Source organism: Enhydra lutris, unplaced genomic scaffold (assembly GCF_002288905.1).
Source record: "Enhydra lutris kenyoni isolate GAN:26980312 unplaced genomic scaffold, ASM228890v2 scaffoldscaffold17, whole genome shotgun sequence".
In the NCBI taxonomy this organism is placed as follows: Eukaryota; Metazoa; Chordata; class Mammalia; order Carnivora; family Mustelidae; genus Enhydra; species Enhydra lutris.
Window position 1 is genome coordinate 10,062,456 of NW_019154101.1, and position 25,767 is coordinate 10,088,222.

Consider the following 25,767-nt stretch of genomic DNA (forward strand, 5'->3'; position numbering starts at 1 on the left):
TCCAGTGATCATGTTAGATCAGATGGACGTACTGGTCTGGATATTAAGAATTGGCACAGTGCTGGAATGTTGGGGTCATCCTGGTTGTTTATAAGAGGTCATTATCCAGTGGGTTTGTGCCTAGGTCTCTGTTCTTTTTTGCAGTAGTTGGTGTGATTTGGTCATTATACTATTAATTTGACTCATTATCAGAAAATTGGAATGAGAACTAAGGAAAGTGGTAATCTTCTGATTTTGTACCTTATTAGGTAGATACAGTTGCTTATCAAGTTGCCAGTAGAGTTTTAGCAAAACTATTTCTCAAAAGGAAATTTGGGACTTGGGGTCGATTTTACTGATACAATCATCCCTCTGTGTATGTTAAGATGTGTCTGTGTGTGTCTGTGCTGGGCACACTTTGTAGATCCAGACTTTGACTAATAAACACTAATGAATAATTATGTCAAGATCAAAGTGATATTTTATCCTCCAGCTCATAGATACAGGATTCTTTGTTAAGAAGGCACGATTCTTTAATGTAGCATATGTGTTAGACCACCTCAAGTGTCCAGAAAAGCAGAGGGTAATATTTCTAGGACAGTTTTACTTAGAGAAAATTTTAGAGACTGAATCTTCTTGAATAAACTCATTTATAAATGTGTCTCTAGAAAAGGAATTCTTAGCACTTATCCCAGCCTTGTTTTCCAGAGAACTTGAAACCATACTAGTAATGATTTTGTGATCATCTCCAATGCTACTACACTAATCGACCACTAGTCAAAAACAGATATCTAGGGATAAAATTGTGAGGCAGTAAGGTTGCATAGGTGGAGATTGACAAAATCAGGAAAACTCCTCAAAGACAACTGATAAAAACCTAGCAGATGCTACAGAAGATATCAGTGTTCAAAATAATCATAAAAGGTTTTACCCTTTTGGAGGCTTTCCATCATTCTATTTTTCATAAAAACAGTGTTAAAATGTGTGAAACTTGAAAAAAAAAAACCCACAAAATTCCGTACGTGATAAAGGACATATATGTGAAGTTTAGGCAGTAGGAGCACTGGCATGCTGACCGCTTTGCTGAAGAAAATACTACCAAACCTACAGCTCTGGGTGCGCCCCTCCCCCAATGACACACCCCCCCCACCCTGATTTTCAGTGTTCACCATTCACCGGGTTTCCTTTCTGATCTCACCACACAAGCATGTATCACTAAATGACAGAAGTGGAATCATACTCCATGTTTTCTCCTTACTTCCTCTCTTCTTAACCAGTTTTCTTTGTGGGACTGACCCTGGTTGACACACATAGCTCTAGTTCATTTGTCTTTCAATACTGTGTAGTTTTTGTTTAATGGTGAAATTTCAGTGACTCAGTGGACAGTTTGAACAGATTAGACACGCTTAAAGAGGACTGAACATAAATAATAATTTGAATTAAGAAATTGCCCAGGTAAATTTAATTATCATTGAAAAAGTAAAGTAAAATATAGAGTCTGAGAGAAAGTCTACTCAAAGTCACATCTAACAAAAATACCATAATGTGGAAAATGAAATCATAGAAGATAATGATACAAATCAAAGTGTTATTAGAGCCAGGTACTGGTTTGACCATGTAAGACAAGATTTATAGTTTTAGACTTTTGGCTATTAAATGTGAACCTCAAGAAAATCATTTTTGTATTCATTTAATGTGTTATAAATATGTTTTCTATCTCTGTTTGTAAATAAATGATCTAAAAAAAAAAGAAATTGCTTAGAATACTTCAAAAAGAGGTACAGAGAGAAAAGTGAAAGGAAGGTTAAGAAATGTGGAAGACAGAATGGAAAGTTCAACAGAGGTCTGGTAGGAATTCTAGAAGGAAAAAAAAAAAAAAAAGGAAAGAAAAGGAAGGAGAATCAGTATTCAGAGAAATAATGACCAAATTTTTTCAGACTTGATAAGAGCCACAAATGCTCATATTCGGTCCTGAGAAGGATAAATTCAGTCTGCCTCTAGGTACAACTGAGTAAAATTGAGAAACACCAAAACCAAAACAACAACAACAAAACCCACGAAAAACAAAAGAAAAAAACCTTAAAATTAACTGTAGGCAAAAGACAATTACAAGTTAGAGGGATAGGAGACTTTAGCAGACTTAACAGTAGAACCAGGAGACTATGGAATAATATCAAAGTGCTGAGGAAAAACAGCTTTTAACCAGGAGTTCCATATCAGTTAACCTATTTTTCAAGAGTGGTGGCAAAATGAACTTTCAAACAGAGACTTTGTTGAATACTAATGAATGTATCTTAGAAAGAAGGAAGTTGAACCAAGAAGAAAGGAGGATATAAAAAACAGTAATAGTTTTTATATAACCAAATGTATTTTTTATAACCAAAATAAATTGGGTGAGTGTGAATAAAGAAGTTTTGACTGTATAAAAAGAAGAAATATTAATGAGTTAATGAGTTTCACTTCAAATAGTTAGAAAACAGGGGCGCCTGGGTGGCTTAGTGGGTTAAGCCTCCGCCTTCGGCTCAGGTCATGATCTTAGGGTCCTAGGATGGAGTCCCGCATCAGTCTCTCTGCTTAATGGGGAGTCTGCTCCCCCCTCTCTCTGCCTGCTTGTATCTCTGTCTGTCAAATAAATAAATAAAATCTTTAATTAAAAAAAAAAAATAGAAAACAAAACAGAGTAATTTAAAAGGAATTAAAGGAAGAAATAATAAAAAGAAGAGGAGGGATGCCTGAGTGGCTCAGTCAGTTAAATGGTTAAATGGAAGACTCTTGATTTTGGGCTCAGGTCTTGATCCCAGGGTCTTGGGATCCAGCCTAATGTTTGGCTCCGTGCTGGGCAGTAAAACCTGCTTCAGAGTTTATTCTCCTTTTCCCTGTGCCCCTCCCCCCCAACTCATGCATGCACATGCTCTCTCCCCTCTCCGCCCAAAAAATTATTAATTAAGAAATAAAAACAAGAGCAGAATTTAGTGAAGTAGGAAATAAAGAAATCAACAAAGCCAAAAGTTGGTCCTTTGAAAACACTAATAAATGAGACAAGCTATTTAGGACTGATGAAAAAAGAAAGAAAAAGTACAATTACAGATATTTGGGATGAAAAAGAGGACACACTATGAAAATTTTTATGCCAGTATATTTGAAAGGGTAGATAAAATGAAAATTTTTCCTGGAAGGGCCAAGAGTATCAGAAACAATTTGGAAGAAAAAAGGAAAAGAAGAAGGGGAAAGCGAGGGAACAAAGGTATTCACTTTATCAGATTTTAAGATTACTATAAAATTATAGTAAAGCAGCACGGTGAAGGCACAAGGCTTGGCAAATCAATGAAACATAACATAATTCTTAAAAAGAGACACGAATATCTATGAAAACCATGTGTGGCTGAAATAACATAAGTTAGTGAGGGCAAGAGTTCATTAAATGGTGGTGGCAAAATTGGCTGCCCTTAAGAATAAAAGATGAAAGTAGATTTTCTCTGTCACGCACAGTATACCAAAAATAAATCCTGAATAGATTAAAGAACCACATGTGAAAGGCAAAGTTTAAGAACTTTTAGAATAAAATACAGGACAATATCTTTATGGATTGAGGGTAGGAAAGAATTTATAAACAAGAAAAGGGAAAGGCACCAATCTTAAAAGATGAATGTTTCACCTCAAAACATTAACCAGTAAAAGATTGGCATCCTACAAATCAATTAGAAAAACGGTAAAAAAAAAATAGACAAAAGATAAAGATAGGTAGTTTACAGAAGAAAGATGGAGAATGATTCTTGGGTTGGGGGGAGCTTTACAACATCTTCAAACAGAAAAATGAAAAACTGAAACCACATTGAGATAATACACTCATCTGTCTGGCATTACCAAGAGTTGGTAAGGACGTGAAGCAATGAGTTGAGGATGTACATTTTTACAACCACTTTGGCGAGTAATTTGGCAATAGCCAGGAGAATTGAAGGTAACTGATAGCTGTGAGTGTAATTCATGCATATATACATGTATAATATCTTATGTATTCCTTTAAGAAACCCTTACCATGTACACAAGACTCCTTTGTTTGTAATCGCAAAGAAAACAGTGATAACAATCAAAACATCCCTTAGCAGGAGATTAGATAAATAAATTTTGACATGTTTATGTGTTGAAATATTTTATAGACCTCACATGAATGGACTAGATTTATCTTTCTATTGAATGTTCCTTCATCGTGGTTTAATGTTTGTGGTAAATGTTAATATTATTCACCAAACATTCCCCTTTCTTCTGGGCATGCAGCAGGGTCCCACTCTCCCACCCCTTTTGAAGTTAGGCAAGGCCCTGGAACTTGCCTTGAGTCCCGGAATGTGAGAGAGGTGATGTGTGTTACTTTGGGGGCTGAGTCTTAAGAATCAGGACCCGGCTTTCTTTCTTCTCATTGCTGCTATAACTGAGGAAATTCATATGGATACAAAGCCTCTGTCACTTGGGCCCTTGTCTGATACAATGAGCAAAACCACTTTTCTAATCGTCACTGAACACATAGGGTACACAAAAAAATAAGTATATAAATAAATGTGCAAAGGGAAAAGGAAAGGGAGAATGGGGGCTGTTCCTGCAGCCTAAGCTCCTGTCTACAGTATTATTTTATGTCTCAGTTCAATTTACCGTACACCTTGCACCACTTCCTTAAGTTCCACCTTCCAAATCACCCAATACTTCCCCTTTTCCATGAGATAGAAGTATCATGACTTAGCCTCCAAATATAGTCCTTCCTTGTCTTTCCGAGTCCCGGGGAACTTCTTTTTGAGCCCCTTCCTTCTCTGCCAGGAAACTGTCCTTTGAGGCTATTTCACCAATGTGTTTGCTTGTTGTTTGGAGTTAAGCTTGACAGTCAAGGGATTCATTACCAGAAATGCATCTTCTCTTCCTTCCTCCTTCCCCTTCTCCCTTTTTTATCTATGGATGACTTCCTCATCCACAGAGAGCAAAGCAGTGAAGCTGTAGAAGATGAGGGCTCAAGTCAGGCATGCCCAGCTTTGGAAAGTAAATACATCGTGGTTTAGAAGATACATGTAAGATTACATACTCCACGTCATTATCAAGGTGGAAATGTTTTGGCATGACGGTAGTACTGCTCACCCTCTCTCTCTTCAGAGAGTATATAATATTACCCTGAAAACTACAGTATATATCTAATGAGAAATTGTCTTTTTTTTTCCAACCTATTTTAAAATTATTTAAAGTAAGTTGCAAATCTTGAAGGCAAGTAGCTAGGCCTAAGTGTAGATTTGGGTTGAATAATAAATTAAATTAAAACCCCAACACTAGAAAATGCACAGAAAAGGTCCCAGGGGACCTAAAAGGCCCTTACCTTTTATTGCTCTCTTCTCCATGGTTAGAGAGTCTATATCATTTTTAGATAGCTATCATTTTGTGGAAGCCCTTGGCTTTTATAAATGAACAGGTTGATGCGGATTTGAAGGAGACAGAGAGACTCAAAATCAAAACAGAGCTGGTGTTTCAGAATATAGCAGTTCATGAACAAAGAGAAGAACATTAGGTGTTGAAATGCCCAGAATAGTAAACAAACAAACAGAAAAGGTAAACAAGTCATGGCTGAGGGCAACAGTGTATTCTGAAAAGGTATTGGTACCATTTCCTAGATCATCTTCCTGCTTTATGAATTCTAAAACACTGAATCTATGTGTATATCATATTTCTCTAAACAAATTGATATTTACTGAATGTAACAAGTATATACAGTTTAGAGACTAGTAATAAAACAAGTGTCTATATACCCACCACCTGGCTTAGATATAGAACAAAGCCAGTACTTCTGAAGCTCCGCTAAGATTTCATCTTGGAAATGAAATCAATTAATATTTGGACCTATTGGTGGGAGTCCCTGCAAGATTTCATTCGCCTCTTCCCAGACACATTATCCAGTATTTAATATAATAATTCCCTATATTTCCTTTTTAGTTTTATATTTATGTATGTATCCCTAAATGAAGCATGTTTCTAGTTTTGTCTTTTTAAAAACTTTGTATAAATGCATTCATAATCTGTGTTTTTCTGTGCCTTGCTTTTTTCACTCAACATTATATGTTTTTCTTGTTCTTTTGGTTTTGGGTGTGTTAGAAGTCAAGGCTTTCTTTCTTTTTCTTTTTCTTTTTTTTTTTTAGGAAAAGAACATTATGGTTTTCAACTTATCTATCTGTACATAACCATAGTTCACTAAGGTCAATTAATGTGTAGTTTCCCATTGTAGTCATATTTTGAAATATATTTATCCATTCTGTGTTTTATGGGGTATCATGGTTCCTCATAGTAAAATGCTTCAGGGTTAATTACTACATGTGGTTTTCTTTGTTCCAATCTTAGATTCAACTTTTTTTCTTTGAGGCAATTTGGCATGGAAAATGTGCTCATGTCTTGCGATAACCAAGGAGTTCTAATTTCCCCTTTATCATTGATGTGAGATAGTAATTCATTTTGTTCACAGCAGCCTACCAGGATATGTTTAGCTTCTCTTATCCTGACGCTGAATCTTCTGTTGGGCTCACAGTTCCCATGGAGAACGTTGCAACAATTGCGGATTGCGCCAGTGTGATTGAAGGAGTCAGTCGGAGCCGAAATGCCTTGCTGAATGGCGACACCAAGAATTACGACTGGGATTCCGGCTATACGTGTCACCAGCTAGGAAGTGGTGCGATTGTGGTTCAGCTGGCACAGCCGTACATGATCGGGTCAATACGGTAAGAAAGGTCCTTTTCGTTCATTACTTTTAAAAAGGAAGACACGTGTGCAGATTCTTTTTCGGAACAATGATGATCCTAATAACTTCAGTGAAGATACATTCCTGTTGTTTGCTCTAAATATTGAAGCGGGGTAACATGGAGAAACAGGGGGCTTGTTTGGAGCTCCAGTTGGGGAATACACCAAAATTAGGCTTGCGGTGAGAGTAGATTAGAGGCCTCTCCTGGGTATGGCCCACCTCCTTCTTAAGTCTCAGTTTGTGTTGGTTAAGGACTTAGAGGATAATGTCAGGAGAGGTTATATAGATTCAAAACTAATTTTCAACACCAATAAATTTACATCTGAACCAAACATGTGACTATGAGGCCTGGTACTAAAAAAAAAAAAAAAAAAAAAAAGAATCTTCTTAATGAAAATCTGGGTTGGGATGGTTGTTTTCATTTTGTTTTATTTTGTTTTCAGAAAGGAACTTTAACCCAACTTTGCTTGATTTATAGGATCATATAATTTTAAAATGTGATACTGGTGACACCCCCCAGAGGAGATACTTTTAGTTCAAGAGAGCCATGTGGAATGTATTGAATAGGCTGCCCTTTTCTTGCTTTTTTTCTGAACGTTCCAAGGAGGTCTCTGAAAGACTAATGTCTATACATTTATGTTTAACAGTAGGTAAGGGGTTTTACATGATATCTGAGCCTGCCAGGGATGGAGGTCTCGGTGGGGTGTGACTGCCTACCCCCCACCATCAGGTTTTACCACATTTGCTCTGTTATTTCCTGTTCTTATGTTCAAGTCTTTGTGTATAAAGAGAGAAAAAGCACAAAAAGTAAGGTAGTAGGATTTTAACTGGCAAACATGTATTGATGTTTAGGCTAATGACCACAGAGGTTTTTGCGACCTGCTGGTCCCCGGGACCACCCTGATGAATGATGTTGGATTTGTGGGAGAATTCACTGTGGATTTCTTCATTTAAATTGTCAATTCCTTTTCATAAAGGGCCACATACAGGTTGAGTAACGTAGGCAACCTACCACACACATAGAGAAGCCTTGGCCTCATGCTGTGGACCAGACAAACCCTCTTGGTGCTTAAGAAAGGGGAAGGAGAAGCCACAGTCAGTCTGGACAAGCTACCAGTGCAAATAAACCTCCATCAGATGGCAAACAAGACTCCATCCTTCCTTTTATCTCAGCTGCATGCGTTAACTAAGGCAGTCGTAGGCTATCTATTTAGTAAGCTGTTCTAGAATTTTTGGCATTGATGGTAGGAAACTTACCTAATATTTCCCATTATAGTCTATCCCTCTTCACTGTAAAAATCTGGGGAACCATTGTCCTTCTCCTGTCACTGGCACTCCTTACAGTCTTTACAGTTTCTTTAAGATTACCAGTCGTGTCTCTGAGATTACATCTGCAATTTCTTTCAGCGGCCATGGGGTGTAACTCACCAGAGCCAGGAGTCTTGGAATCATTTAAATTGACTGGATACTCTCTTTCTTTCACTTCATCTATTTGGGGCTTCAGTTCTCTCTTTATTATGTTTGTTCTGCCATTTCTAATTTGAAGACCAGTCTTCTCATCAATGAAGACAGAAACAAACCAGCAGCTTAGTAGCTCTTCCCACTCTCTTCCAATGTTGCCTGTATTCTGTCTGCTTACCTTGTACTCCAGCCCCACTCCCAGCAATGTTACATGTGCATCTCACACCAATGTGTTGGACATGAAATCCCATTATCCCCCCTTCGTCTGCTCAAGTAACATTAAGATTTCCCCCCTCTCATTCAGTGGCACCACCCATCTGTCTGTAGACTGAGCCAAAAACATGGCAGTCTTCCTGAATTTACTCCTCTCTCTCACCTCCCCTCCTCAGCCAGTTGTCAGTACTGGCTCCTGAATATCTCACAAAGTCTTCCACTCTTCCCATCTCCAGTACCGTTACCACAGTTGTACCTTTGTGGTTTTTCTTCTCCCCCTGGTCTGCCGGACTTCCATCTGGCCCTTCCTTCCCCACTTGCAACCATCTCCCCGCCCCAGATCTGACGTGGTTATGCCCCTTCAGGAGGAACTTCAGACAAAGGCATTTAAGAACAATCTGATGTGCTTCTGTTGACACAGCCTTGTCTCCTGCTTCTCCATCCACCCCCCATACGTGCCAGTCTCATCCTGTCCAATTACTCGCAGTTTTGCACATGCCATCCCTCTCTCACCTTTGTGCCTTCAACTCTCGGAACATACTGTTCTCGTGGCTGGTGTCTCTCACAAACTCCCCATCACCTCTCTTTTACCTGCTCTTCCTCCCCCTTCAAGACTTCGTTCTTCCAGGAATGCTTCCCTAACCTCCCATCATTTCCTGGGCTGATTCAGACCTCCCTCTTCAGCGATCCCCATACATTCTGTATGTACGTTCTACTGGAGCATTTGTCATATTTGGATTATAATCATTTACGTGCTGTCTCTTCCCAGCCCCCCTGACATATAAAGCCTGTGGCAACTCAGAATAAGCATCCCTTGACAGATCAAATGTGTAGATGAGGTAGTCTGTCAAGGATAGAGGGGAAATTATAGCAGGTATAGTAGGAGATCTAGAATTTTAGATTCAGCAGGAACACATGAGGTCTCCGCCAGGGTGACAGCTCCAAGTGGGACAAACAGGCTGTTTGTGTGGCAAGGCCACCTTGACCTCTAGCTCTACCCAAACAATCAGAGATGATGGATCTAGCTCCAGGTGTCACTGAGGCTTAAAGCAAGAGAGAACGGCGCCCATGTGGCTTTCTTTAATTATGAATGAAAATGGTTCCCCCAAACTATTTTTTCTTTCCGGGACTTGGAGTGGCAGTAATGAGCATGAGCACAACCAAAGGCAGAATTGTATATCTCAGCCACCAGACTTCCTTAAGCCCAGCTATTGTTCTTGCAGTGAGAAAATCCATGCAATTGAAGTCCTGTGTAACTGGCTGAGCACTGAAAGAGACACGTCTCTGTGAAACTAACATTATGTTGTCAGGATCTGCATTTGCCTCTTCTGTGACATTATTAAGAAGAAAGAGAGAGGGATTTCTTAACCATTGGTGCCTGTGGACAATGCTGGATACCCTGGCAGGCCATGGTTAGCAGCTGCTGATGTGCCCAGACAGACGTTTATTGATAGGAAACTAGATCAGTGGCACCTCTTCATGGGGATGGGTAATTGACCAATGACAGGATGATTAGTTGGTGACATTTGACCCTCAGCTTCTATTGCTTGTGATGACTGACTTGCTTTCCTAGTCACTATATCTGAAAAAGCTCAATGATTTTAAATTGACACCCAGAGGGAGAATGCTACAGAGCTGAATGACTAACACTTTCCCCATCTAAGAAGCAGGAGATCTGGCAATCCTGGAAACTCTTCCTCTGGGAAAACCCAATCACATGGTACACTGGCTTTAAAAATTCAGATTTTTTTGTAGATGGTGACTACGAAGGCAAAGGACTCAGGCGGGAATTGTCTTGATCACGGCAGTCTAATTTCTTAAGGGAGGATATAATTGTTTTGTGCGTAAAGATATCTTTTGTGCGTCTGTTTTCATTCAAAGAAATAATTTCTTCTTTTCCTGAGCCTTTACCTGTAGCCGGGTAGGCAAGCAGAAACTTCTTCCTTGATAGACGATGCTTGTGCCTAACCACAGGCCACGGGTGTCCAGTACCCGTCCCCCTGTGGTGTCCTGGAGGGGCTGACCTTGAAACATTACCCCTGACCATCCCTCCTCCCCCCTCATTTGCTTTCATTCAATTAGTAAACATTTCTTGAGCCTTCTACTGTGCCAGGCACTGTTCTAAGCACTAGGGATAGAGCACTGAATAAAGCAAACATTGGTGCTGTCCCAGAGCTGACGTTCTTGCCAGGGGGAGATAAACAGTAAACAACACTGTTTGTAACATGTCAGATTCTTCAAAGGGCTGTGGTACCAACCAGGAGGGGGACTAGGGCATAGAGACAGTGCAGTTTTAGAGGCAGTGGTCAGGGAAGGCCAGTGCAGAGCCTGAAGGAAGGGAAGAGCAAACCATCTGGGGACTTGGGGATAAGCATCAGAGGCAGAGTACTGAGGCCTCAAGGGCGAGCATGTCTGGCAGGTGGCAGGAGCAGCGAGAGGCCACTGTGGCTAGAGCTGGGTGAGGGGCAGAGAGCAAGAAGCAAGGCGAGGGAGGTGACTTGGAGACAGCCCTGAGATTTGTTGCTGTTTCTGTATTCAGTCACCAACTTCCAGAATCATCCCGCCCACCACCACACATCCATTCTGGTGTTTCATTAGCACCACGAGAGGACAGTTTTCTTGGCTAAGGAGAAGAGGGGCAGGGCAGGGGAGGCCGCCACACCTTCAGAAACGCCTTCGTTGCTCCTGACCTGCCTTTATCCCACCAGCTCCTGAAAGAGAAACTGCAGAGGCGTCCAGTCCTTGCAGCTTATAGGAAACTTGCTCCCCAGTTCTTTCTTTTCTTTCTCTCTCCCAAGAGCTAGAGTAGGCCGTGTGACTGGGAAATAAAGAAGAGTGGCTTTGTTGTTGCTAGGTGTACAGGGACAGCCAAAGTTACTCACTGTATATGAGAAAAAAAGAGAGACAGAGTCTGGAATATACCTTACAAGTGGGTAACTAAGTTGTAATTGTATCACTTTTGTGCCACTTTTTTTTTTTTTTTTTTAATTTGGAAGGTTCAGCTCACTTTAAAGATTATATTTATTTATTTGACAGACGGAGATCACAAGCAGGCAGAGAGGCAGGCAAAGAGCGGGGAGTGGGTGGGAGGCGGAAGCATGCTCCCTGCTGAGCAGGGAGCCCGATGTGGGGCTCGATCCCAGGCCCTGGGATCATGACCTGAGCTGAAGGCAGAGGCTTTAACCCACTGAGCCACCCAGGTGCCCCTTTGTGCCACTTAAAAACATTAAGATTTAAATAACAAGAAATCTTCAGAGGCCTGACCACATAAAAAGACCAGGGTAAAGTCATAATAACTAACCAATCTACCTAATGTCTTAGTTTATAGTCCCTCTGTCACCTTAGTTTAAGACTTACTATCTTTCTACTTGCTAATCATGGTATCTTCATCAGTGTTTTCAGGCTGATATGAGAATCACATATGCTGTGTATTATGCAGGCCTGTCACCCAGGCCTTTTCAGCTAATCAGTGACAGCACTTTGCGAAAACCCTAATTATAGGATAGTCAGTTGAATTAACAATTTTTACATTAGCCTGAAAATGATTGTTTTGTAATTGATATGCACAATACTGTAAGTAAAACTCCCCTACTACTTTAACTACAAACCTTAATTGCAAGTAAGTAGGCTGTCTGGAGAGAAACCATGCACGTAGATGCAATTAAATAAACCCATAGTCTCTCCAGGTGCTATGAGGATTAAGGAGTTATGGACACAAAAACAGAGTTCCTCAGTTGAAAAGTGTTACGTGAACATAATATGTTAGGACAAAATGGGATGGGTTCATCCCAAAGTATGTTCTTGGTAGGCCTTCATAATCTCTTTAATCTACGGGGCTGAGCCTTTTTATTTTGCAGTAGGAATAAACCAGTTTTACCACTTAGAAAAGTTAATCTGGCACAGAATGTCCGAAGCACAAATCAGTTTATGTCTTGCAGTTTTGCTTTTTTTTTTTTAAGATTATATTCATTTATTTGACACAGAGAGATCACATGTAGGCAGAGAGAGAAGGAAGCAGGCTCCCTGCTGAGCAGAGAGCCTGGTTCGGGGCTCGATCTCAGAACTCTGGGATCATGACCCGAGCCGAAGGCAGAGGCTTTAACCCACTGAGCCACCCAAGCACCCCTATGTCTTGCAGTTTTTAAACATAGGGAAAATGAAGCAATAGCTAGTTCATCTTTAAAAAAAAAAAAAAAAAAAAAAAGGCAGGTGTGCCACTGTGTGGTCCATTTTCATCCCAGGGTATTTTTCTTTCTCAGGGAGCTGTCAAGCCCATGCCTGGTTCAGCTGCCCTTTCACTGTTGCGTGGCTACAGCCAACGCCAGATAATCTACTCAGTTTGTAAATGATGGGGACCTCTTTCGGACTGCTATTTTTCCTTCTTCCCACTGCTTACCGCCCTGCCAGGCTATTGCTCACCCACTTACCTCCCAAAGGATAAGCACAGAAAAGAAGAAGGAGAGGAATCACAAACCATTCCATTTTGTTTCCCATTTAATAGCTCCAAATGAAGGCTTGGTCAATAAGAGTGGGGAGAGGAACCGAAGCTAATGACGTAAAGGATGTTTGGTAATTGTTTGAGTATTCTCTGTATCTGTGCTGCCCTCAGTCTCTCACAGGACCGCAGATAATTTCTGGTTGAAGACAGTGCTTTTGTAGTACGGAGACGGACGTGGGTCCCTGTGGCGATTTCCAGGTGCCCATGATAGTACTGTGTGCCGTGAGCACTCAATAAACACTCATTGACTGAACTGACAGCATAGTATGTTAGTGCAACTAAAGGGAGTTCTATCTATCAACTAAATTGGACATCATATTTGCTCAGTGTGTCTGATCTAAGTGTATGTGAGGAAACTGCTAACGATTTGGCATCTCCAGCAAATGACTGAAATTAAGCTGTGGAGTTCGGCGCTCACATTAGCACAGGGAAGGGCGCCTGCCTCATGCACTTCACACCGCTTCCATTTCATTCTGTCTGAGTGCTGCACAGGCAAGCAGTCCATCCATTTACATCACGAGAGCCTTCTTTGCAACCTAGAGAGCGAGAAATTTCCTTTTTTATAGTTTAAAGAATACAACAAACACTAAATATATGACTCCTCTGGCTTGGATTAAGATTGCCTATAATTCTAGTCAAAATTGGAAAGATATTTTACAAAATTTGCTTCATATCAGTCATGTTGAGCATCATCTGTCACAGCCCTGAACCAAAGAATTCTTCTTTGTCTCCCAGATCCATGATTTATTTACCAAGTGTTGTTTCTCTCTCAGCCTGTCTGCCTCACACTAAAGTCTTCTCTTATCACCCTCAGACCTCAGAACTCTGGTTCCCAGAAAAATTGTTGAATAAAAAATTGTATCTGTAGTTCCCAGTAGACACTGGAGCCTGGGCTGGGTGAATACTTAGGGGACCAGAAATCCTGGAGCCTGGAAACGGATAGCAGAGTTTGGGGGCTTGGTAAATATGTCTCAGTCAGTTTCATCCTAGAGGTATTTCGAGACCAGAAAATATTGCTATGGCAACTAAGTTGCATGTTAAAAATACAGGAGGGGCACCAGAATTCAGATACTCTTTGGAAAAGCAGGAAAGGTTAAATGCCAAAAAAATCTATGTTTGTGTGTGTTTGATTTACCTCACATGTCAGCCATTTATCTCTCTTGAGTGATTAGAGAACTTGACAACTAGTCATCATAAAATATAGCTGGGTACATGAAAAGAAAAATTTTTCTAGTTTTCAAAGATTAACCCATCAAGAAGACATTTTTACACAGGATATCAGCCCTATTTGACTCAATATTTCACAAATAAACATAGGTTTAGTAATTATCCAGAATTTTTACATCAGACTCTTGTAAGAAAAATCTTCAGAAACAATCACAAAACAAGTAATAAAATGGCAATAAATACCTAACTATCAATAATTACTTTGAATGTGGCTAAATGCTACAATCAAAAGACGTAGGATAGAATGGATTAAAATAACAAGACCCACTTATATGCTGCCTACTAGAGACTCATTTTGTTTGTTTGTTTATTTATTTATTTATACATACATACATACATACATACAGGGGACTCATTTTAGACCTAAAGACATCTACAGATTAAAGTAAGGTCATGGAGAAACATCTGTCATGCAAATGGATGTCAAAAGAAAACCAGAGTAGTAATTACTTATATGAGATAAAATAGATTTTAAAACAAAGACTCTAAAAAAAGATGAAGAGGGACAGTACATAATAATAAAGGGAACAACCCAACAAGAAGATACAACAGCTGTAGATATTTATGTACCCAACATAGGAGCACAGAAATACATAATACAGTTAGTAACAAGCATGAAGGAACTAATCGATAATATAATAGTAGGGGACTTTAACACCCCATTTATATCAATGGACAGATCATCTAAACAAAATCAACAAGGAAATAATGGCTCTGAATGACCCAGTGGACCAGAAAAATTTAACAGATATAATCAGGTCATTCCATCCTAAAACAGCAGAATACACATTCTTTTCAGGTACACTTGGGACATTCTCTAGAATAGATCACATACTAGGTCACAAATCAGGTCTCAACAAATTCAAAATGATCGAAACATACCGGGCATCTTTTCCAACCAAAACACTTTGAAATTAGAACTCAACCACAAGAAAATATCTGGAATGACCACAAATACATGGAGGTTAAATAATATGCTCCTAAACAATGAATGGGTCAACCAGGAAATTTAAAAGAACATGGAAGCAAATGAAAATGAACACATGACCGTCCAATTTGGATGCAGCAAAAGCGGTTCTAAGAGGGAAGTTCATAGCGATACAGACCTACCTCAAGAAGCAAGAAAAATCTCAAATAAACAACCTAACCTTACACCTAAAGGAGCTAGGAAAAGGACAAAAAGCAAAGCTTAAAACCAGCAGAGGAAAGGAAATAATAAAGATTAGAGCAGAAATAAATGACATAGAAACTAAAAATAAAAACAACAGAACTCATCAATGAAACCAGGAACTGGTTCTTTGAAAATATCGATAAAATTGATAAAGCTACAGGTAGATGTGTCAGGAAAAAAAGAGAGGACTCAAATAAATAAAACCACAAATGAGAGAGGAAAAATAACACCACAGAAAGACAGTTAGAAAAGAATGTTATGAGAAATTATATGCCAACAAATTGGACAACCTAGAAGAAATGGACAAATTCCTAGAAATGTCTAAACTAACAAAACTGAAACAGGAAGAAATAAGAAATTTGAACAGACTGATAACCAGCAAAGAAATTGAATCAGTGATCAAAAAACTTCCAACAAACAAAGATCCAAGACTAGATGGTTTGAGAGGCGAAGTTTACCAAACATTTAAAGAAGGTGAATACCTATTCTTCACAAGCTATTCCAAGAAAAGAAAAGGAAGGAGAACTTCCAAATTCATTCTACGAGACCAGCATTATCCTAATACCAAAACTGGATAAAGACACCACAAGAAAAAAAAAAGAGAGAACTGCAGGCCAGTATCTCTGATAAACATAAATGCAAATATCCTCAGTAAAATACTAGCAAACTGAACCCAACGATACATTTAAAAAATCATTCACCACAATCAAGTGGGATTTATCCTGGGTTGCAGAGGTGGTTCAATATTCACAAATCAATCAACATGATACATCACATCATTAAGATAAAGGATAAGAACCATATGATTATTTCACTAGATTCAGAAAAAGCATTTGACAAAGTACAACATCCATTCATGATAAAATCCCTCAACAAAGCAGGTTTAGAAGGAACACATCTCAACATAACACATCTCAACATAAGAAAAGCCATCTATGAAAAACCCACAGCTTACATCATCCTCAATAGGGAAAAACTGAGAGCTTTTCCTCTAAGGTCAGGAATAAGTCAAGGATGTCCATTCTCACTGCTTTTATTCAACATAGTACTAGAGAGTCCTAGCCACAGCAGTCAGACAACAAAAAGGAAGAAAAGGCATCCAGATCGTTAAGGAAGAGGTAAAAGTATTATTATTTGCACATGACATGATACTATATATAGAAAACCCAAAAGACTCCACCAAAAAACTAATAGAACTGATAAACCCATTCAGTAAAGTCTCAGGAAACAAAATCTATGTGTAGAAATCTGTTGCATTTCTAGGGGTGCCTGGGTGGCTCAGTGGGTTGGGCCTCTGCCTTCGACTCGGGTCGTGGTCTCGGGGTCCTGAAATCGAGTCCCGCGTCAGGCTCTCTGCTCATCAGGGAGCCTGCTTCCCCCTGACCCCTGCCTGCCTCTCTGCCTACTTGTGCTCTCTGTCAAAAAAAATAAAATCTTAAAAAAAAAAAAAAAAGAAATCTGTTGCATTTCTATACACCAATAATGAAGCAGCAGAAAGAGATATTAAGGAATCAGTCCCATTTTTAAAAATTTTATTTATGATTATTTTTTTTTAAAGATTTTATTTATTTATTTGACAGAGAGAGATCACAAGCAGGCAGAGAGGCAGGTAGAGAGAGAGGAGGAAGCAGGCTCCCTGCTGAGCAGAGAGCTCGATGCGGGGCTCGATCCCAGGACCCTGAGATCATGACCTGAGCCGAAGGCAGCGGCTTAACCCACTGAGCCACCCAGGCGCCCCATATTTATGATTATTTTTTTAATGATGTATTTGCGAGGGGGGGTGGTGGGGGGATTGTGGAGAGACAGAGGGAGGGAGAATCTTTTTTTTTTTAAGATTTTATTTATTTATTTGACAGAGATATCAAGTAGGCGGAGAGGCAGGCAGAGAGAGGAGAAAGCAGGCTCCCTGCTGAGCAGAGAGCCCGTTGCGGGGCTTGATCCCAGAACCCTGAGATCATGACCTGAGCAGAAGGCAGAAGGTTTAACCCACTGAGCCACCCTGGCACCCCAGGAATCAGTCCCATTTATAGTTGCACCCAAAATAGTAAGATACCTAGAAATAAAATAAATCTAACCGAAGAGGTGAAAGACCTGTACTCTGGAAACTATAAAACAGTGATGAGAGAAATTTAAGATGACACAAAGAAATGGAAACACGTTCCATGCTCGTGGATTGGAAGAGCAAATATTTTTAAAATGTCTCTATTACCCAAAACTATTTATTTAATGTGGTCCCTAACAAAATACCAACATCATTTTTCACAGAACTAGAACAAACAATCCTGAAATTTGTATGGAACCACAAAAGACCCTGAATAGCCAAAGCAATCTTGAAAAAGAAAAGCAAAGCTGGAGGCATCACAGTTTTGGACTTTAAGTTATGTTACAGAGCTCTAGTAATCAAAACAGTATGGTACTGGCATAAAAATAGACACATAGATCAATAGAACAGAATAGAAAACCTAATAATAAACCCACAATTATATGGCCAGTTAATCTTCAACAAAGCAGAAAAGAATATGCAATGGGAAATGACAGCCTCTTCAAATGATATTGAGAAGAGTGGAGAGCAACATGCAAAATAAACTGAATCACTTATATCATACACAAAAATAAATTCAAAATGGATCAAAGGCCTAACTGTGAGACCCGAAACTATAAAAATCCTAGAAGAGAGTGCAGCAGTAATTTCTCTGACATTGGCCATGGCAACATTTTTCTAGATATGTCTCCTGAGGCAAGGGAAACAAAAGCAAAAATACAGTGTTGAGTTACAAAAGTCAACACCCCCTCCAAAAAAACCAATTAAAAATGGACAGAATACCTGAATAGACATTTCTCCAAAGAAGACACACAGATGGCCAACAGACACATGAAAAGATGCTCATCATCACTTACCATGAGGGAAATGCAAATCAAAACTACGATGAGATATCACCTCCCATCTGTCAGAATGGCTAAAATCAACAACACAAGAGACAACTGTCGGTGAGGACGTGGAGAAAAAGGAACACTGGTGCACTGTTGGTGGGAATGCAACTGCCACAGCCACTCTGGAAAATAGTATGGTGGTTCCTCAAAAAGTTAAAAATGGAACTACTCTAGGATCCAGCAGTTGTACTACTGGGTGTTTACCCAAAGAATGCAAAAACACTAAATCAAAGGGATATATGCACCCTGATGTTCATAGCAGCACTATTTACAATAGCCAAGATATGGGTGCAGCCCAGGTGACCATCGACTGATGAATGGATAAAGAAGATGTGGCGTACATTGAGATACCACCTTACACCAGTTAGAATGGCCAAAATTAGCAAGACAGGAAACAACGTGTGTTGGAGAGGATGTGGAGAAAGGGGAACCCTCTCACACTGTTGGTGGGAATGCAGGTTGGTGCAGCCTCTTTGGAGAACAGTGTGGAGATTCCTCAAGAAATTAAAAATAGAGCTTCCCTATGACCCTGCCATTGCACTACTGGGTATTTACCCCAAAGATACAGATGTAGTGAAAAGAAGGGCCATCTGTACCCCAATGTTTATAGCAGCAATGGCCACGGTCGCCAAACTGTGGAAAGAACCAAGATGCCCTTCAACGGACAAATGGATAAGGAAGATGTGGTCCATATACACTATGGAGTATTATGCCTCCATCAGAAAGGATGAATACCCAACTTTTGTAGCAACATGGACGGGACTGGAAGAGATTATGCTGAGTGAAATAAGTCAAGCAGATAAGTCAATTATCATATGGTTTCACTTATTTGTGGAGCATAGCAAATAACATGGAGGACAAGGGGAGATGGAGAGGAGAAGGGAGTTGAGGGAAATTGGAAGGGGAGGTGACCATGAGAGACTATGGACTCTGAAAAACAACCTGAGGGGTTTGAAGGGGCGGGGGGTGGGAGGTTGGGGGAACCAGGTTGTGGGTATTAGGGAGGGCACAGATTACATGGAGCACTGGGTGTGGTGCAAAAACAATGAATACTGTTACACTGAAAAGAAATAAATAATTAAAAAAAAAAAAGACGTGGTGTATATATACAGTGGAATATGAAAGAACTTCATCTTGCCATTTGCAGGGACATGGATGGAGCTAGAGAATACAAGGCTAAGCAAAACAAGTCCGAGAAAGACAAATACCATATGATATCACTCATATGTGGACTTTAAGAAACAAACAAACAAGCAATGGGAAAGAGAGAGAGAGAAGCAAACCAAGGAACAGACTCTGAACAAACTGATGGTTACCAGAAGGGAGGGGGCAGGGGGATGGGGGAAATAGGGGATGGGGATTGAGGAGCACACTTAGCATGATGAGCACAGAGCAGTGATACATGGATGTGTTGAATCATGATATCGTACACCTAAAACTAATATGCCATTGTTTATTAAGTAACTGGAATTAAAATAAAAAAACTTTAAAAAAAGTAAGACCTCTAAAACAAATACTTCTTCACCAATAGTTCTCTAAACAATCGTTTTTAACACCAGGATCATTCACCTTGGAAGAGCAAATAAAAGGGAAGCATCAACCTACCCTTTCTGTGGTTTCATTCCGGCAGATGCTTTCCACACTGCTCCCCAGTCCCCCACCCTCATAGCCCGTACAGGGTCACAGAAATGTGGCTGTTCTCCTGAGAGCTTACGAGAGCATAGGGCTTTCAGCAAATTGCCCTGAATTTTTACACATTTAATACATCAGATTGCTTAAGTATATCTTTTGAGTATGAGGTGAATAAAGCTATTCTGAAAACTGGTGAAGGGTCACCGCAATTTAAGATTAACCCTTGAATTAATACAGTGCAGCAGTCTACCTTTGAAAACCTCCATTCCTCAGGTGCCCTTAAATCAGAGACCCCCCCCTCCCCAGGAACCCAATTTTGTCACCTTGTTAAGTTGCTTTTGGTGCCTCATGGTAGCACCTGATGCAATCTCTCTCTCTTTTTTAAGCTTAGCCCTTTGTAAACTGGTCACCCCGGGGCACTTGATCGAAACATTCTGAACCAGCAGAAGCATTGAGATCAAGAAAAAATCCTTCCACGTCCCCTTCTTTCCTCTCCCATCTGTCCACCTCCATTTTGCATCTTTCTCCAAGGAAAAACGATTATGATGACAGGCTGCTTGGTGCCCTTTAGGGACTCCTTTGTGCAACTTTCCTGGACACTCAGGGGCTGAGGTCCAGCTGAGGCATCCTTTTTGTCTTTCTGCTGCATTGCCTCTTTTAGCAATGTATTAGATTCAGTAGAAGGGGTATTGGTTACCTAGATAAATGCAGAGTATGCTTTTACTTCTCCCTGGGTTTTCTTTCCTTCCCTTCCCTTAAGACCTAACAGTAGGATCCTTTTTCTTCCTTTTGCCTTATGATATCCGAAACCGTGTCCCTCAATGATTAGGACATTACCAGCTTTGCCACGTTATTCTTTTACTGTAAATGATACCCTAGTCTAGACTGTTCAGATTTTCCATACGGTTTAATGTTGAGAAATGGCTAATGGTCCTTTTCCTTGCCATGTCTTAACAGTAGCTGTGAAGCTCTAGCTGCTTCATTGTCTCCATGTAAGAGGTGAAGAAACCAAAGTATAATTGAGTTCCTTTCTCTTTTTCTCTCCACGATGAACGTGACATGCAGCTGGTGCTAAAAGTCTAGCTGGGAAGATTCCAGCATGTTGCATGGTCTTTACAGAGCCTCCTATGGCCTTAAAAAGAAAACGAGAGAAGGCATCACACCTTCTGGTTCAACCCATCCTCTTTCCTAAGGGTGTAAATTATAGACACTTTCATTAAATATTGTGGCTAGGCCTTGATAACATTTGTTTTTATTACTAGCCTTCGTTTGCTCCAAAGGAGCTTACATTTGGGCAGCATTTAGCCACAAATAACAGAACCAGATTAAGACAGACTTTTTAAATGTGTGTGTTTGTTCTGTTTTCACTTGTTTGTTTGGGTCTCACGCAACAAAATGTCGGCAGGTGGCTGTGGCTGGCATTAGTTCCGCAAATCAGCAAGCCTTTTGGTCTTTCTTGGTCTTTTTCACATGTATTTTTGCCTCAGAGTAAAATGACCTCTGCAAAGGCTTTAACTACTTTGTCTGCATTTAGGCAGAAAGAGGGAGAGGGCAAAGAGTAAAGAGTCCTGCCAGCCACTTCTGTACCTTTTTACTAGAAAAGCCCAAGCTTTATTTGGAACTCCACCTAGCTGAATTCCACTGAGTCAGGAGGTGGAACTGGGTCATACGCTCAGCCCTAGCAAGGTTGGAGAAGTTGGGGGTCACGGTAAGGGGTTGGCCTATCCAGTGGGCAGTTCCGCCATGCAACCCTACCTCCTGCTTGACATTTCATATCTACCTTGGAAGTTGTATAAATCCCCATATTTCATGTGGTCTCTGTTTTTTTTTTTTAAACAGCCTTATTGAGATATAAGTCATATATAATATAATTTACCACTTAAAGTATACAATTCAGCAGGGTTTTTTTTTTTTCATTTATTTTTTAAAGATGCCCTTTAAGCTTATAGCTTCTAGATGTATCCAAAACAGTAAATATAATAATTGTATTTTATATTATTCTCAGCTTCAAAAATGTTCTGTAAATAAAAAGCCTGTGTCTGCTCACTGGGTAGTTCTGATCCAAAACAAGCAGAATTACTGATCATCTGTGTTTGTTTTCTCTCTCTCTCTCTCTCTCTCTCTTTTTTAATAAATATGAGGGTTTCTTTTCTTTTTTAAAAAAAATTTTATTTATTTGAGAGAGAGCAAGAGAATACAGGAGAGGGAGAAGCAGACTGAGTGGGGAACCACCCCCCCCCTCCACCACATGCAGGACTTGATCCCAGAACCCCAAGATCATGTTCTGAGCCAAAGGTGGGTGCTTAACCTACTGAGCCACCCAGATGCCCCCTTTGAGATGCACTCTTACTTCCTCTTTTATCTTTTAGTGCAGCCAGGGTTAAAGTTACTGTCTCAACTCAGGCACAGCTCAGTGCCTGCCAGCAGGAGCCAGTGATCTCCTTCCTACTCTGTTTCAGTGGTACTATTTGGGTTGATCCTTCCTTAAATTGTAGTGGTAAGAACCAAGAATAAGTCTTGAGTATTGAAGAAGGCACAGGGCAGGCCACCAAGCTTGCTCTGTGAAACTTTTGAGGCATAACCAACTCGGGAATAGAGAGTGCGCCATGTCTTACTCCTTTTGTGTAAGAGGTTTGAGCCAAAAATTCTACTAGCAATTAAGTCCTTTTGCTTCTGACTTGCTGGGACTCTCCCGACATATACATAACTCAAGAACTTTGTGGGACAGTGTAGTTGTGGTCTAGTGTAATAGATTTTATTCCTAAATTCCTTAGGTATATACCATTTAATTGTCCTCTCATGCCTAATGCAGTCCTTTCTTCCTGGAGGTTAAAAAATAATAATAAAATAGGACACCTGGGTGACTCAGTCAGTTAAATCCAACTTTTGATATCATCTCAGGTCTTGATCTTGGGGTTGTGAGTTCAAGCCCTGCATTGAACTCCACGCCAGTTTTTTTTTTTTTTTTAAACTTTAAATAAATAAATAAATAAATAACATCTATAATCAAATAGTATCTCTATTAGGAAGCTTATTGTAGCCCTATTAGAAAGACATAAGGCATTTTCTATAGGGAATTGTTTGAGAGTTGGTGGTAAACCAGATAAATAATATCTTGATAACAGGCTTCTTGGTAGAGCGGGTAAATGGCTTTGATTGTGTTCACTATAGGGAGATTTCACCTGTATATTTTAGACTCAAAGAAAAAGTAGAAAAGTCATGGAGATTAGTTGTGACTATTTGGGAAGAACATGTTAAATAGAGTCATCCATGTAAAATTGGTTTCATTAAAGATTCCAAATGAGTAGTTCCGTTAACAGGCCAAGCGCTTTAAGGTTTTTATTGCTCTGTAGTCATAGACAGCCCTGGTCAGCTATCTTGTAAGATGCTTTTTATACTCACAGTAGAAAGAGCTGGAGAGATAACGAGGGGATAGATCCATACAAATCTGTCTTCTCCTGGTGACCAATAAACAACAGCACTGTCTGCCTGATTAGTGTGGTTTAGCCCATGGTGTCTTCTTCCTCTATAAATGATACATTATTTTCCTGCTGTCATATTAACTACCTTATCAGTGACTATATAATGTGTGTGTGTGTGTGTGTGTGTGTGTGTGTGTTGTTTATTGACTTTAAACATCCCTGTAACATCTTCATCCTATCATGCTATTCCTATGCCATCTGGAGAGTGGTGATCAGTGACTGTCCTCTATTGACTGTCCTGTGTGCACACATCCTTAATTTGAGAATATGGCTCCTGGGCATTTCATCAGTTCAGGGAGGAGAGAGGGTTTGAGAATGGTTTTCAGGGCTTTATTTTTAATTGGAGCTTTTTTTCCCCCCAGTCTCATTCCCTTCTTGTTCTTTTACCCTTAGGGGAAATACCAGAAATTTGGGGTGAAAAGAAAGCCAAAAATTGTCAGGACAGTTGTCATGGTAACAAAAATAGGATTAGGACTATTGCAGAATCCAAAAACTCCGCGTGGAATTTGCTACATGAAAATCTTTGGAAGCACTTTCAACAGAAGAAAGATTTTAGACATTTCTAGGCTAAGCTCAGCCTTAGTTTAAACTATACCTTTATTTCTTGCCTTGATGCCATAACTCTTTACTGCTCAATAAGGAACAGCTTTAGTTTTCTTTATATTCCTGGTACCAGCAAGCTTTTTCTGGAAAGGGCTGGGGAGTGGATATTTTAGACTTTGTAAGCCATAGTTTCTGTTACAATTGCTCAACTCTGCTGAGTGGGCATGGCTGTGTTCTGATAAAACTTTATTTACAAAAATAGGCAGCTATGGGCACAGTTTACTAATGCTTAATCTATCCAGCTCCTTTCCTAACAGCTCTGGTCCATAGGTGAAAGCAAAGATTTAGGGAAGTCCATTTGCCTTTTACAGTGTCACAGTATGTTAGTAATAATACTTATAAGCCTACTATTAAAAGATATAAATATTAATATTAGTGTTTAATTTGGGGACAAGATGCACACCATGACCTGGTGGTTTTTCCTGCTGTGTTTGTAGGAGGAGAGCCTTCGGGGATGGCCAAGGAGAGGCTGGGAGGAAGCCTGGCAGAGAGACTTCAGCCTCATCCCTGACCTTAGTAGAGCACTTCTACTTTTCTCTCTTAGGGAGATTGAGGTTCTTCTAAGATGTTTGTGAAGGGGTTCTGCTACTGAAGAACATTATGGAAAATATTGGTTTACATTTTTAACATTTAGTATAATGCCTTTTTAGAGTGGATACTTTATAAGAAGTACCAAAGGATTTGTCATGTATTACTTTTGTAATTTAAAAAACAAAACATTAAAATAAGAGGAACTACAAATCACCTATGTTAAACTTCATCTCCCTTTCTTCTCCTACCTGCACCCCACAAAACAGATTTTAAATCTGAGAGTCCAGGGTTCTAAGACAGAGGCAGAGTTGAAACTCATGTCTCCTGTCTGCTGCCACTACTAGATATGCCATATTGCCCAGCAGTGTCCTCGTGTCCATCAGAGGCTGCGGGAGGGTCAGTGGAGCTTTTAGTGCTCCACTAGGCTGAGGAGATCATCTGACCCAGAATGTCCCTGAAGACACACTGTTTTCTTCTTCCCTGCTCACACGCTCCTTCTCCCTTTGAGCTACCAGGAGCCCCCAAGCACCCGATTGCCCTAGCTAATGAGAGTGCGAACTGCCGAAAGCTGGAGTAATTCCAGCACCAGCGATTGGAGGTTACCATGGGCACGTCACCCAGCCTCTGACACCTGAACACTGGTTATGTGAAGAGCCCTGGCTACGGCAGTCTCATGTGTGACTCAGACAGGCTGCCTTAGCCAGGTCCCCTTCTGCCTCTGGCATAAATATCAATGTTGACTTTTAGGATCTGGTGCCAGAGTGGGAGGATCCTGGGAAATCTCAGATCTCACTACCTTTGGTGTGATTCCTTCCTTGGCTTGTGAGAGTTCTTAATCTTTTCTGTCTGTACCTTTCTGAATGTAAGTCAGGGTAGTGATACAGAACGGTGTGGGGGGTGTGTGTGTGTGTGTTCACGTACCAGTACACATGCATACACACTTTAGGTGCCTACGTGGTACCAGGACTGTGTTCTCCAGATGTCCATGCACCCACTATGAGCCAAAATACAAAGGAAGTAACAAAGGGGGTCAGCAGATAGGGTTATGGGGCAGAAGGGAGATAAATGTTTGTTCTTCTTAATGAGAAAGGATAAGCCGGATGAACAAAAGAAACCGTTTAACTCACAGAGTGCAGTATTCTAATGCAGCCTCATGCTGAGCTTGAGTCAAAATGGCAAGGTCTAGCTGCAGCTGGGCCTTGGATAGATAGGAGTGATTTATTCATCTCTGCCTCCTTCACTCGGATTTTCTCCTTTCAGCCATCCAGTATCCATGACCAGA

At 40.2% G+C, this 25,767-nt stretch overlaps 1 protein-coding gene across 1 annotated transcript in view; it reads left to right on the plus strand.

The window, feature by feature from the left end:
- LOC111147589 (BTB domain containing 9) overlaps positions 1-25,767 on the plus strand; it is a 413,609-nt gene that overhangs the window by 300,998 nt on the left and 86,844 nt on the right. The window contains exon 8 of the mRNA XM_022503708.1: positions 6,527-6,716. Coding sequence (XP_022359416.1) covers positions 6,527-6,716 — 190 coding nt within the window. The remainder of the gene's footprint in view (positions 1-6,526; positions 6,717-25,767) is intronic.